Consider the following 15,355-nt stretch of genomic DNA (forward strand, 5'->3'; position numbering starts at 1 on the left):
TTTTAGAGGGGAAACTGGGAATGGAGAAATTTACATGTAAATAAAGAAAATATCTAATAAAAAAAATATATCTGCTGGATTGTCTAGGAGAAGAATGTTCCAAGGCAGGACAGACAATAAGTGTAAAAGCCCAAAGGCCAGGAGGGGTATATCTGACCATCACATAAAAGTAAAAAAGGAATCGACAGTTGGAACAGACTGAGGAAAACAGAGGTGGAATACAGGGTTGGAGACTTAACTCATGCAGGGATCTAATACCTATCAGGATTCTGGCCCTTCCACAGAGAACAGAGGCCAAGTGAGAGTTTTGATCAGGAAAAGAGATAACTACGTGGTGTGGTCTTGGACCAGCCTGCTGGGGCACTGCTGAGAACGATGCTCCTTCCCATGCTATCTCTGAACCATACACACGTCTCTCATATTAAATACGCCATTGTGTCTTTACCTTGCTCATCTACTAGACCATGAACTCCACAAAGATTTAATTGATTCAATTTGTGTTTTCTATACAGCAGAACAATCATAAATGGTTATGTGATTATACAAAATACTTTCACCAAAAATCTAGTAGGATAGTAAGACAAGGTATCTTCTTATTTCCTCTTCAACAAGAATGGAACTGCAGTACTAAGTTAAGAAAATCCTCACCGGGTGGTGATGGTGCAGGTCTTTAATCCCAGCACTTGGGAGGCAGAGACAGGCGGATTTCTGAGTTCGAGGCCAGCCTGGTCTACAGAGTGAGTTCCAGGACAGCTAGGACTACACAGAGAAACCCTGTCTCGAAAATAAAAAAAAAGAAAGAAAGAAAATCCTTTATGCTGCCAAAAATAAATGAGATGGCATTGTGAGAGAATCTTCCGACCAGTCTTAGACTATTTATTTACACATTGGGAATTTCGAATTACAACTCTGACAAGTGAGGACGACATTGCGTAACTCAGGTTTTACTCTATGTCTCCAAGTAAAACTTAAGTCTTCACTCCCATGCTTACGAGCAGTGCAGGTCTAAAGGCAATGGGTGCTTGCTCTTTTGCAGCAGAGAACAGTTACTTACGGATGTGCTCACATTCATATTATAAATCCCTGATGGAGAAGGCTGATTTGGTTTAACAAATGGATTACAGTATTTCTTAGTTTTCTCATCCACTCTGTAACAAAAAATTTAAGTTAGAATCATCAATAATTATTTTCAAATGTAAAATCAATGACATCATGCTAAATGATATATAGTTTAATTAGAACTTAATGTGTATTCTCATATTCTCAAATACACAATGCACAGAAATCTGATGCGACATTTAACAGTTTCTCACATCACTTGGGTTTCCTGTAGCTGCTCCTTTCAGGAAATGCCAAAAGAGCTTCTGAGTGCTGCTCAGTGCTCACCAGCATTCCATGCAGCAGCAGGTGCCACAACGAAATATTCCTTTTAGTAATGACAGCCTTTCATATTATTAAACTAAACTGCTATAGCCTCTCTTCATTGTAAACAACAGTAAAAATACCTTCTTAGAACTCAGGTGAATACTTTCTTTTTTTGGAAAATTCTAATAAGTTCTCATTATAAAGGGCTATTCTATAAGTAGAAATTGCATCCAGAATTTTGACAGTAAAACAATGTGAACAAATTAACAAGCATTTTTTGTCTCATTGCTCATTCATACCTGTAATTCTGAACTCCAGTAATAGTCCCCATTCCAGCATTAATGCCAGGAGCAACTGCAGAAAGATTGTGTGTGAGGGGAGGAATCGCTGTTCCTGGATTCCTTGAGTGATCAATATTGACATTGCTGCAATCTCTGAGGCTTGTGGAAGGCACGCCTTTATGGTTTGTCCCGTTGTCATGGAGACAGTTGGCATTTGAAGCTCTACTTCCTTTTTCCGTTTTCTCAACATCAATTTTTGACCCTTTTACTTTAAACACTTTAGAATCCTTAATTTTGGGATCAGCATTGGTATCCTGACCATTAATAAAAATGTTAACAAGTTAATGATCTGAAAATAAACTTTGCATCCTTATTCTACCTATAGTATTAAAATTAAGTCAAGACTTTTATTCAAATAGTTATTGTGAAAATACAAGAAGACTGTATGTGATGAATACCAGCTTGATAGATGTTAAACAGACAGAAGATAGACAGATAGTAGATATGTCTGTGTCTATGAGTATATATTTCAGTTTGAGAGTAAAATAGAAGAGGAATACAAGGAGACTGCTGCTTTTGTTCTTACATATTCAGAATCAGCCAAAATAAAATTGAAAACTCTTCTTTGGTTCACTTAATAGTAGTGGAAACATCATCAAGGACATAGCAGGAAAGTAAACTTTTAACTAAATATCAGACTCACAAGTTTAAAATGTTACTAGAATTCTAAGAGAATTCTAGAATCTTTATTTTCTACTATTAAGGAAGAAAAGTAGACTAAGTTGCATGCATTTGCTCCCCAGTGTATGTGTGAGTGTGTCTGCATGTGATGTGTTTATGCACCTGTGCGTGCATGTGTGTGAGCATGTGCATATGCATGTATGTTTATGCATGTACATGGACAGAGATGTTCAGTATTCTTGGATGAGTGTGTGGAACTGAAATTCTTGTTGAAGCTGCATCTGTACCACAAATTTTATAGACTGACCAGGTGAGACCTGTGACTATAGAATATAGTCTACAGCCAAAATGATCTTGGATTATCTTACTCCCTTTCATAGCCACTTACATTCTGCATCTGACCCAGCTTCCTCAAGACTACTCAGTAAACTGAGGTTGTACTGCTAGACTTCTAGCTTCTACCAACCCAAGGGCTAAAGGCTGTAAGATAACGCCTGTAACACAAAAAAAGATGTCCAGCTGCTGTAGCCTAACAACTACCAGTGTGTTTAGTGAACGCTCTGACTTATGACCTTCTCCATTCTGTGGCTATAGAGATCATATAGCAAAGCAGATCATGCAGGGTAACTCAAATATATTTTCCTGGGGCATGGTTATGGTTATTCATCTTTGGCCCAGAACACAACATTTCCTTATATCCTTCAAGTCATTATTTTATGTAAGGTGATTTTCTAAGCAGCACTATTGTACCTTCTAATACCTGTTGAACACTTAAAATATAATATATATGTTTTTTTTAATTACTGTCTATAGGAAAGACACTACCTTTTTGTTTATTCAGGTATTTTTTGCAACCAAGTTGAAAGTTAACAATTTACTAAATGTTTTAAAACTTTAAGATCCTCATTAAAGATCTTAAAGGAAAGATCTGCAGGGCAATCAACTGAAAACCGCTGGGCTGCAGAGACTGCTCAGTGGCTAAGAGCACTTGTTGCTCTGTAGAGGGCCAGGGTTTGATCCTCAGCACCCACACGGTGGCTCACAAACCATAGGAAATTGCAGTTCTATAGGATCCAATGCCCTCTTCTGATCTTTACAGGTCCCAAGCCTATATGTGGTTCACATATGCACAGGTTAAATACTCATATATAAAAGAAAATGAATACATCTAATTTTTTAAAAATTGTAACTCTTCATTATTTTCTTCCACAGATTTAAACATTAAAGCATGAACATTTACCTGTACCACAAGTGTTTTTCTTTCTTCACCTAAGGCATCGTCTTTTTCTTTCTTTCTGTTTTGAGACTTTTTAGGTAAAGAATTATTCCTGGCATCTTTCTCTATTTTTAACTGCAATTCTTGAGAAAACCTATATGAAAGTATATTTCTCAATTAAAATAGAATTAATGAGAAAGATAAACCTAGGAAAAAACTCAAGATAATTATTTAAAATTCAGATTAAACTAATCCATTTTATTTAAAATGAGAAAAAGATGACTAGCTCCTAAAGACTCTCAGGAGACTCAGCACGAGACTGTCTGCAACAGCCTGTGAGCACTGGTCCTAGTAAACAATGCAGGATGAGGCTGTGACAGGCATCTTACCAAGCACGGCCCCAAACCACACTAGCAGTCCTGAGCACCTCACAGCCACGCATTCACTGTGCGTGTGTGGGTAGGTGGGAGGTCACTTAAGGATGCTCAGAGTGAAGCAGGGAGAAGGGTCAATTTTATTAAAGCTAAATGAAGCCTTGAACAGCATCTCTCTTCAGCTTGAGTAACAAGAAGACAAGAACCATGGGCTGCGCTGGTTGTCTTTTTTTTTTTTTTTTTTAATTTATTTATTATTATATAGACACACCAGAAGAGGGAGTCAGATCCCATTATAGATGGTTGTGAGCCACCATGTGGTTGCTGGGATTTGAACTCAGGACCTTTGGGAGAGCAGTCAGTGTTCTTACTCACTGAGCCATCTCTTCAGCCCCTGTACTGGTTGTCTTAAGGGAAGCACTCAAGTGGTAGCCCAAACACAGGTCAAACCACACACAGTCTTTGCTTAAAGGACTAACATTGAGAACAACCTTATTCAGATGGGAATGTGGCAGATATTCTGCTTTGAAAATGATCAAGGTGAACTACTCACTGCAAGGAAATCAACTGAAAACATTTCTGTAAACAATAAAATTTCCATGTAAAAAATTACAATTCAGTTAACTTGGGATCTTAGAGGTCTTTCAATAGTTCAAAAGTTTTCTGGTAAGATGGAGTATAATTTTTTATATTATATAAAGAAACATACCTACATTTTAAAGGTCCACATAATTCAACATTATCAATATGCTTCAAATGGTGAAAGTATATCACAAAAGCGTGCACAGATAAAACATCAGATCAGAAGATCAGACAAAAATAGACTTAATGCAACAGAGAAAGCAAAGTTCATTGACATGGTTTGGATTTCACACTGCAGCCCGTCTTTTAGAAACTACTAGAGAGGCCTGGAGAGAGGCCTCAGCAGTGCAGAGTAATTGCTGCTTCCCAGAGGACCTACATCACATTGCCAGCAGCCACCTCGGGCAGGGACAACTGTCTAAACCATCAGCTGCACAGCATCTAATACAATCTTCCAGCCCCCGTGAGCACACACACATGATAGACTCACACACACACATGATAGACTCACACACATATGATAGACTCACACATACACACACACGATAGACACACACACATGATAGACTCACACACATATGATAGACTCACACACACGATAGACTCACACACATATGACAGATTCACACACACATATGACAGACTCACACACACATATGATAGACACACATATACACACATAATAGACACACACATATGATAGACATACACACATGATAGACTCACACACACACACAACAGACTCATACACACATACATGATAGACTCACACACATATATGATAGACACACACATGATAGACACATACACATATATGATAGACACACACATGATAGACACACACACATGCTAGACACACACGTGATAGACACACACATGATAGACTCACACACATATATGATAGATACACGCATATGATAGACTCACACATATGATAGACACACACATATGATAGACTCACACACATATGGTAGACACACATACATGATAGAAACACATATGATAGACTCATACACACATGTGATAGACAAACACATACACATGATAGATACACACACACATGATAGACACACACACACATGATAGACTCATACACATGATAGACTCACACACACATGATAGACACACACACATGATAGACTCACACACATGATAGACATACATATACACATATGATAGACTCACACACGCGATAGATTCACACACACATATGATAGACACACACATATGATAGACTCACGCACACATATGATAGACAAACACATACATGATAGGCACACACATATGATAGAATCACACACACATGATAGACACACACATACACATGATAGACACACACACGATAGACTCACACACACACGATAGACTCACATACACATATGACAGACTCACACACACATGATAGATTCACACACACACGATACACACATACACATGACAGACACACACACACACATGATAGACAATATAAATAAAAAATAAACTTTAAATAAAGGGACTACTATAGCTAAGCATGGGGTCATACATCTATAAATCCCAACACTCAAGGCAGGAGAAGCCTAGGCAGGGGCTACTGAGCGAGTTTCAGAACAGCCGAAGTACAATGCAAGACCCTGCTTTGAATAATAAAAAATACAAACAAGGAATGGAAAGAGGAACAGGGGGAAGAAAGATAGAAGGAAGAAATTACAACTGCCAAGTTCTGGTATACTATCTAAGTTTGACATAGAATCAAAGACTACTAAATCACCTCAAAAGACTATTACACACACACACACACACAAATTTGTTTCTTCAAACAAAAATAACATACAAAGTTCACAAATTAATATAAAGGCAAATATAAGAATCCAGATGTCTTATACTAAGCTAGATTTTTTTTTTAAAGAGATTTGCAAAATGGCAAAGCTTTAGGACAGGAGAGATAGCTCAGCATTAAAGAATGTGTGCTGCTCTTGCAGAAGTTCTGAGTTTGGTTCCTAGCACCAATGTCAGGAGGCTCACCATTGTCTCTAACTCCAGTTCCACGTCTTCTGCCCTCTCGTGACCCCCAAGAGTACCTTCATTTGTGTGCACATACACATGGATGCACATAATTTTATACATATATATCTCGCACAGACAAATCTGTAGCCACAGCCACTCGTCTCACTGCCTTGTTTGCTCAGCAGTGCTAACACTAACACCTGGAGAAGCACTCACTGAGGCAGCACTGGCACACACAAGACTAATGTAGCAAGGACTCAGCACATGAGCAGGACCCCAGGGCCTGGTGTAGCATGAGTCTGGCAGCAACAGGAAATGGCAACTGCACAGATACAGCAACACCACAGAGTTTAGTGATCTGAATGAAGACAGAAAAGAGTCTGTTTCATGAAATCCAGCAGTTCCAGTTTAATAAATACAGGAAACACCTGGGGACTGCACTCCTGCCAAGGGCGAATGGAGTAGGACACAGAAGGCTGACGTCCTGCAGAGGGAGTGATAATGAGTAAGACTGGCTGTGGAGCCTTCCCTTTGACCCTGGTCCCTGCAGCCTGCAGAGCATAGGCCAGTACTGTACCTCTCAGCAAATCCATCCATTTGAAAGAAATCATGATGTAGAAGGTCAGCACAGATGGGCCTTTTGTCTGGGTCAATATGCAAGCATTTCTGAAAAATCAAGAACACATACAAGTCTTCTTCAAGAACAGCTGTGTAGAGAGTTTCTTCTTTAGAACCAGTGAACAGTATAAGATACAAATCACAACAGTGGCCACCAGTGGGTTTATGTCACACAAACAGACCCAGCAGGCATTCAGTATCTACAGATGCAAACAATTGCACAAATTACTAAGAAGTAGTCTTTCCAAGAAAAAAAAAATTGATTTCTGCCTCTAACTCTACTATTTGTCTATACAAAATACAGGCAGCAGAACAAGTTGGACTTCACTAGTGGGGGTTATACAACACAACCTGGTTCCTCAACACAATACAAGGTTTAAACAAAAGAGATTAAATAAGTATAAGAGCAACTGCCAGCTATGGTAGTACATACTTGTTTTCCTAACACTTGGAAGACTGAGGGACGAGTTATAGGTTCAAGGCCAACCTGGGTAACATAACAACACCTTGTCCCAAAAATCCAAAAACATAAAACAAAACAAACAAAAACATCAACCAATGGCAACTTAGAAATTTTCCTGGTTTTAGTTTTTAAAAAATAACACGTATTGCGACATGTCTGTGTGTAGGTGTGTATATGTCTTGTATGCATGCACACAAGACACAGTGCACTTGTGGAGGTCAGAGGACACCTGCAGGAGTTGGCCTTCTCCTTTCTCCATGTAGTTCCCAGGAACTAAACCCAAGTCAGCAGGCTTCAGAACTTTATATGCTGAATCATCTGTAGATTTTCTTTATATCTATGGTGGTTTGAATACACTTAGCCATGGGGAGTGGCCCTATTAGGAGGTGTGGCCTTGTTAGAGGAAGTATGAGCTGGGCAGTGGTGGCACACGCCTTTAATCCCAGCACTTGGTGAGTTCCAGGACAGCCAGAGCTACACAGAGAAACCCTGTCTTGAAAAAACAAAAACAAACAAACAAACAAACAAAAGAAATTGTTTGCTAATTAAAATTTAGACAACAAAATGCCAGTTGAAGTGTGCAGTGCACACCTGTAACCCGAGTCTGTAGCAACCAGAGGTAGGAGCATTGATGCAAGCTGGAGGCAGACTGGCAACATAGTGTCACCTCATCCCAACAGCAACAAAAGAGCACCACAGACCTTCTGTAAATTCTTTAGAACACAAGCTATTGCAGAACGGGAAAAGCCCTCTCTGTCCTGCCACTGTGCCAGGTGCTTCACGCAGATGGCTTCATTACACAAGGTCCTACTCCCACCCACTGAAACCCCTCAACATCAATAAAGACAGAACAGATTCTGTAGATACTTTTAAGTTCTGTGGCTGATTCTGAAACTTTTACTATATAATTCGCTTGGAGGCACTGCAAAAAAGAAGTAGGCGGTAGTGTGAAGTTAAACAAGAGTATCAAAGAGCTGGTAAATCTAGATACATATGACCTATCCTGCTTCTACCCTTCCTGCTTTCTGTGCTACAAAAGTATATATCAGAGACCTGAGAGAAGGCTCAGCGTTTAAGAGCACAAGGATCTAAGTTTGTTTCACAGCCCAGCCCCATTCCCATTGGGCAGCTCACAACTGCCTGTCACTCCAGTTCCAGGGAATCCAATGCCTCCAGCCTTTGTGGGAACCATCACTAATGTATACATACCTAAGCACACATGCACATAATTAAAAATAAAATAAATCAGGTGGTGGCACACGTCTTTGATCCCACCACTTGGGAGGCATAGGCAAGCAGATTTCTGAGTTCGAGGCCAGCCTGGTCTACAGAGAGTTCCAGGACAGCCAGGGCTATATAGAGAAACCCTATCTGGAAAAACCAAACCAACCAAACAAACAAACAAACAAAAAAATCTCTTTAAAATTGTAAAACAGTAGGGGGAGTGGTGGTACATGCCTTTAATCCCAGCACTCAGGAGGCAGAGGTAGGTGGATCTCTGTGAGTTCAAGACCAGCCTGGTCTACAGAGCAGTTCCAGGACAGATAGGGCTACACAGAGAAACCCTATCTCAGAAAAAAAAACAAAAAACAAAAAACCTAAAACAAAGTGTTTTTAAGATTTTATGATTCTAAAGGGATGTATATAGTAAACAAGAATTTAAACTTTCTTATTTTTAAATCTCTTAAAAAAAACATAAAGATGGTTTCAGAAAAAAACCATTCAATCTATTAGAGGATTAAAGAGAAAGGAAGACATGTATTATCCTATAAAACTTACTATAATGCATTATTATCTCTGAGTGTGTGTGTGTGTTACGTGGAAACCCAACACTGATGTGGAGTGTTTGTTTTTAAATCACTCTTCACCTTGTATCTTTGAGACAGTCTCTCGCTAAATCTGGAATTCACCAACTGGGCTAGGCTGTAGGTATCTTCCTGTCTCCCCAGTCCTCAACTGCATTGCTAGAGGAGTTACAGACATGTCCAGTGTCCTAGTTTCCTTTCCTGTTTCTGTGATTTAAAAGAGCAATTTAAGGGAAAGGGGGCTTATTTTAGCTCATAATTCAAGGTGCAGTACATCATGATGGAGAAGTCAAGACAACAGGAGCTTGAAGCACTCAATCATACATCTACAGATGGAAGAGAGCAATCAACGCATGCATGCTAGTGTTGAGCTTGTTTTTTCCACTCCTATGGTCCAAGATCCCTGCCTAGGGAATGGTGGCACCCACAGTGAGCGGGTCTTTTTACCTCAACTAATGTAGTCAGCCTAGACATGCTGAGACCCTTCTCCCAAGTAACTTCAGATGTTTTCAAGTTTGACAGCACTAAGCATCACACCTGGCTTTTATGCTCAGTATGGCACACATTCTGCTGACAGCCATCCTTCTAACCCCTAACTAAACTTTTCTTGGTGAGTTAAAGACAGCAAAATCATCAAGTAAATTGTTGCATGGGAGCCTGGCTTTTAAGGATTCTGTTTTGCAGTACCCTGACCAATTAGTAACAACAACTTTCTGAACAATGTTAAAGGGTCACCTCTCAGTGACAAGGTAATGGAGTGGAAATCCCTAGTTTCCTAAACTAGATACAAACAAAAGCAACAGTCATTGTAAATTAGCTTCAACAAACCCAATGTCTAAGCAAAATGTCTTGATAATAGCACTGATTATGAGCCTATGAATTTATGCCCCTACATAGTAACTTTCCTAATAATTTACATTTACTTCTCATTTTAGTTTTTCTCTTTAAAACAGTTTTTATGTTTTTAAATGAGAATGTTTTCAAACTTAGAACATGTTAGAAATGTTCTCTGAAATTTTAAGACAGATAAAAATTTCAAGCTCTGCAAAGCCTTGACCCTACACAAAGAACTATAAGCAAGTAAGGAATGCTGAGAGCCAGAGAGACAGTTTTCCCCAAGGAGGAGCACACCAACTGGAGCACATTCAATACCAGATGGTCAGCCCTAAAACCATGATAACATTGTACAGACTAAGTAGGCTATATTTAGAAATTATATATATATATATATATATATGCATATATATTATGTAATATATATGTACATAATAGCAATTAATGAAAAAAGATACCAATAATTTGAAAGTGAGCAAAGAAGATTCAGACAGAGGAAAGGGAAGGGAGAAATGATGCAATTATATTATAATCTCAAAAATAAAAGAAAAAGACCTCAGGCTTTTATTTCTGAAGTACCTCTGGCAATGTAACAATTATTTAAACCTTTTCTTAGTATACAAAATTTAAAAACATCTGAGGAAACTGTTGACCTAAAAGATCAAGTAGGAAAGCGGGAAGGAAGGGAGAGATACAGAGACAGAGTGAGAGACATACATGAGCCATGTCTCTATATTATACAAATTTCCCATCACAAAGAAGGAAAAACTACAGTTACCTTTGCTAAACTTATCACAACTTCAGGGAGGTTAGGGAAGCGGCTCTCAAGAGGTTCTGCTTCTAGATCTTTGATCTCAGGCAGCCTTACTCCAGCAAACACAGGATTTTTATAAAATAGCTCCTGGTGTCTTGGAATTAAATTACCTAGGAGGAAAAACCAGCATGCGTGTTTGTCAGAAGAGATGACAGAAATGGCGGAGAGAAGGGGATGCAGAGCAACTGTGGCAAACAAGCAGCAGAGCGCTAAGAGTCTCACAGCAAGACCAACTGTGGCAAACCTGCTAAGCCAGTGCCACTCGGAAGGCTTAGAGTATCCTGACACGAGACAGCACGAGGAAAGGAACACTGATTTTGAAGCATTCATCCAAAAACTTAAATACAGCCATAAGCAGAATTAACTGTGAAGACATGACAGGTAAAAGATATCTTATGCCACTGTAGATGAAGTACTACAACTTCCCACAGTAGAATGTGCCATCCTGCCCCAAAACAAAGGATTTATAGTCACATGGACAGAATCTAGTGTAGGTAAATCACTTCTTCCCTCTAAGAATTTAATTTTTGTTCTACAGATTGGGTACCTATATCTAAGTTTAGATTTGAGCATTTTAACCTTTATCTCAATTTTAATTCCTACTATATTATGATCTGTATAGATGAAAAAGTTAAATTTTATAAACCCTTTATTATACTAAAACTATAAATACTATATACATACAATATATGAAATGGTGAAATATTAATATATACATTCAGTACAGATGAAACCCCTCTGTTTTTTCTCCCTCCTTCCTATGATACAATAGTCATATAAAAATTCTACTGTAAGAAATCATATAATACTTCATAAATTCGTTTTTTTGTTTTGTTTTTGTTTGTTTTTTTTAAGACAGGGCTTCTCTGTATAGCCCTGGCTATCCTGGAACTCACTCTGTAGACCAGGCTGGCCTTGAACTCAGAAATCTACCTGCCTCTGCCTCCCAAGTGCTGGGATTAAAGGTTTGCGCCACCATTGCCTGGCATAAATTCTTAACCTCAAAACTTAAAATTAAATTATTTCAACTGCCTACCTATTTTTTCATTTTAAAATCTATCTTAGAATATGAATTATATATTCTAACAAATGTAAGCCTCAGAATCTAGCTTTAGAATCTCAACCAAAGCATTGAGGACAAAAGGCAAAATCTAGGAGGCAAGGCATGGTGATAAACAACTGTGGTCACAGGCATGGTGATGACATCCGTGGTCACAGGCGTGGTGATGACATCCGTGGTCACAGGCGTGGTGATGACATCCGTGGTCACGGGCATGGCGACATCCGTGGTCACGGGCATGGCGATGACATCCGTGGTCACAGGCATGGTGATGATATCTGTGGTCACAGGCATGGTGATGACATCCGTGGTTCCGGGCATGGTGATGATATCTGTGGTCACAGGCATGGTGATGACATCCGTGGTCCCGGGCATGGTGATGATATCTGTGGTCACAGGCATGGTGATGACATCTGTGGTCACAGGCATGGTAATGATATCTGTGGTCCCAGGCATGGCAATGACATCTGTGGTCCCAGGCATGGTGAGCACATCTGTGGTCGCAAACTTTGGAAGGCTGATGCAATAAAGACTTGGAGGCTTAGGCAGAAGGATGGAGAGTGAAGACACCCTGTGCTTCACAGACAGACCCTTGTCTCAGAAAATAGGAAAAACCTAAAATTTGAATGCAAGGCAACATCAAGCTATCTCCTAAGTCTCTGCTCCTCTCAGCTTATCCTGGAGATAAAGATGAGGATGAAGAGGATAGTGGGACCTCACCAAATGCTCACTGACTCGGGGGTAAAAGTGATGAAGACATCTTTGCTGTTGAGGGGCCATAGGTGAGAATGTTCAGAACTAGGCTCGGGGTTACCAGGACTTTCTGAGTTATTTTGAGCTCTTAATTACACTGCATTGTTATAATTTTTTGCAACATTTTAAAATCAGCAGTGACTTTGAGCAACCTCAAGGTAGTTGATTGCATGCTAATATAATCATTGTTAATATAGTTTTAAAATTCTCCTGCCTATTAGATTTATAATTCTACCTATCTTTAGCAACCACCTCCTTTTCTGCTACACTGATCAGCCTTACTAGAGTCAGTGTGTGTGTGTGTGTTTGTGTAGCACGTATGTATATGTATGCATACACATATGTGTGGATGTGTATAGTGTGTACATATGTGTTTGCTATTTGCTCCCTATTGTCACCTAAAATAAACATTATCTTTAATATATGAACAACTTAAAAAAACAATAGAAACACACATAGAAAAAGACTGTAAAAGCACAGATGTATAATCTTACCTAAACATGTCATAATATGATGTAGCTGATCAATATCAGATTCTCCTGGAAATAGTGGTTGCCCCATAAGCATTTCAATGACCAGACAACCAATGGCCCAGATGTCAACAGCCCTGCAAACAGAAGGTTACATGATGAAAGCTATGGCATCCCGACGGCTGCCCCGTGCCTGCATCTTCTATGGCATTTCACTAGGTTGTTATTTTTGGTTTTTAAAGGCATGGTAGTAAGTCTTATCACTTAAAGTTACTTCTAGCCTTCTATTTTAATAAGTGAGATTTCTAGAAACTTCAACCATGTGATATTAAAGGAGAAAGTACTAGGGACCATTACAACTCACATAACTTCTTTTTTTTTTTTTTTTTTCTTGAAGACAGGGTTTCTCTGTGTAGCCCTGGCTGTCCTGGAACTCACTCTATAGATCAGACTGGCCTTGAACTCAGAAATCTGCCTGCCTCTGCCTCCCAAGTGCTGGGATTAAAGGCGTGCGCCACCACAGCCCGGCCACAACTCACTTAGTAACCCTGAACCTGGGTCTTCCTTTCATTGTTAAGCAGATCATTTATTACAAACGCATCCCACTTTCAAAGAGTTGACGTCCACCCCCAACCATTCCTGACTCTTACTTGCCATACTTGACATCACCAACCAGCAGTTCTGGAGCTCTGTACCACCGGGTGGCCACGTAGTCGGTGTAAACCTCCCCTGGAGCCGCCAATGTCCGTGCAAATCCAAAGTCACATAATTTTACAACACCAGACTGGGAAACTAATATATTCTCAGGCTTTATATCTCTGTGTATGATCTAAGACAAAAAAAAATCCACAGAGCATAAGATGTTAAATAAAAAATAATTTATTGGTGTACTTGCCACAAGCACTACCGAAATACAACACATGGAAAGTCGATCCAGGGCTTAACGCCCTGGGACCTAGTGGGACCAAAGAGAACGTTCCTGTCACAAGCACCTGTTAGGCTAGCAAAGATGCTGGGTAAAGCTCGCTATCATTAACCAACTGAGGACTCTCAGCCAATCACTACTGTCAAGACTAAGAAACAAACTAGTTGTTGAAAACTAAGAATAGTCAAGGAAAATTCATGGAAGAGATAAACTTTGTGATAGGTTTTAATACACTACTACGCCGGGCGTGGTGGCGCACGCCTTTAATCCCAGCACTTGGGAGGCAGAGACAGGTAGATTCCTGAGTTTGAGGCCAGCCTGGTCTACAGAATGAGTTCCAGGACAGCCAGAGCTACACAGAGAAACCCTGTCTCAAAAAACAAACAAAAACAAACAAACAAACAAACAAAAAATCTCATTAAACCAGGTCACATCTTAGTTCATATACAGTGAAGGATTAGCAAAATAAGCATCATATTTAATACTTACATTGTGACTATGGCAAAATCCAATTCCATTAATAATCTGAAACAAATACTTTTGAACCATTTGATAGTCTAGTCCATTTGGAAAGAGTTTCAAGTCATCAAGAATTGTGTGGTCAACAAATTCAAAGACTAGGTACCAACGTTTTTTTTTCTTACATACTTCCAACAGATTCACCAAATTTTCATGTCGCAGTTGCTGTTATTAAAAATACATATAAAATAAATTTTAGATCAAGTTATAAGCAATTAGCTATCACTTAAAAGACATTAGTGTAAGAAAAACATAGAAATAAAATGCATAAACAAGGCTCATCGTAAAAGTATGTTTCTTCTCTTCTCAGAGAACAGAATGAAGCCACTTCTTTTTTTTTAAAACTTATTATTTATTATTATACATAAGTACACTGTAACTGACTTCAGACGCACCAGAAAAGGGCATCAGATCTCATTACAGGTGGTTGTGAGCCACCATGTGGTTGCTGGGATTTGAACTCAGGACCTTTGGAAGAACAGTCAGTGCTCTTACTCTTGAGCCATCACACCAGACCTCTAAAGCCACTTCTTAAAAATCACAAGAACAGCTGGGTGGTGATGGAGGACACCTTTAATACCAGCACTTGGGAGGCAGAGGCAGGTGGAT

At 39.3% G+C, this 15,355-nt stretch overlaps 1 protein-coding gene across 10 annotated transcripts in view; it reads right to left on the reverse strand.

The window, feature by feature from the left end:
• Positions 1 to 15,355, reverse strand: part of Cdkl2 (cyclin dependent kinase like 2) — a 55,715-nt gene that overhangs the window by 32,296 nt on the left and 8,064 nt on the right. For all 10 annotated transcript variants that reach the window (XR_004123925.1, XR_004123924.1, XM_031390989.1 and 7 more), the window contains exons 3-10: positions 14,717 to 14,911; positions 13,953 to 14,131; positions 13,327 to 13,439; positions 10,984 to 11,129; positions 7,063 to 7,151; positions 3,568 to 3,697; positions 1,665 to 1,960; positions 1,055 to 1,148 (exon numbers count right to left, since the gene is read on the reverse strand). Coding sequence is in view for 8 of the 10 variants with exons in the window: in XM_031390989.1 (XP_031246849.1) it covers positions 1,055 to 1,148; positions 1,665 to 1,960; positions 3,568 to 3,697; positions 7,063 to 7,151; positions 10,984 to 11,129; positions 13,327 to 13,439; positions 13,953 to 14,131; positions 14,717 to 14,911 (1,242 nt within the window). In the remaining 2 variants the exon portion in view is untranslated. The remainder of the gene's footprint in view (positions 1 to 1,054; positions 1,149 to 1,664; positions 1,961 to 3,567; positions 3,698 to 7,062; positions 7,152 to 10,983; positions 11,130 to 13,326; positions 13,440 to 13,952; positions 14,132 to 14,716; positions 14,912 to 15,355) is intronic.

Source organism: Mastomys coucha, unplaced genomic scaffold (assembly GCF_008632895.1).
Source record: "Mastomys coucha isolate ucsf_1 unplaced genomic scaffold, UCSF_Mcou_1 pScaffold22, whole genome shotgun sequence".
Lineage (NCBI taxonomy): Eukaryota > Metazoa > Chordata > Mammalia > Rodentia > Muridae > Mastomys > Mastomys coucha.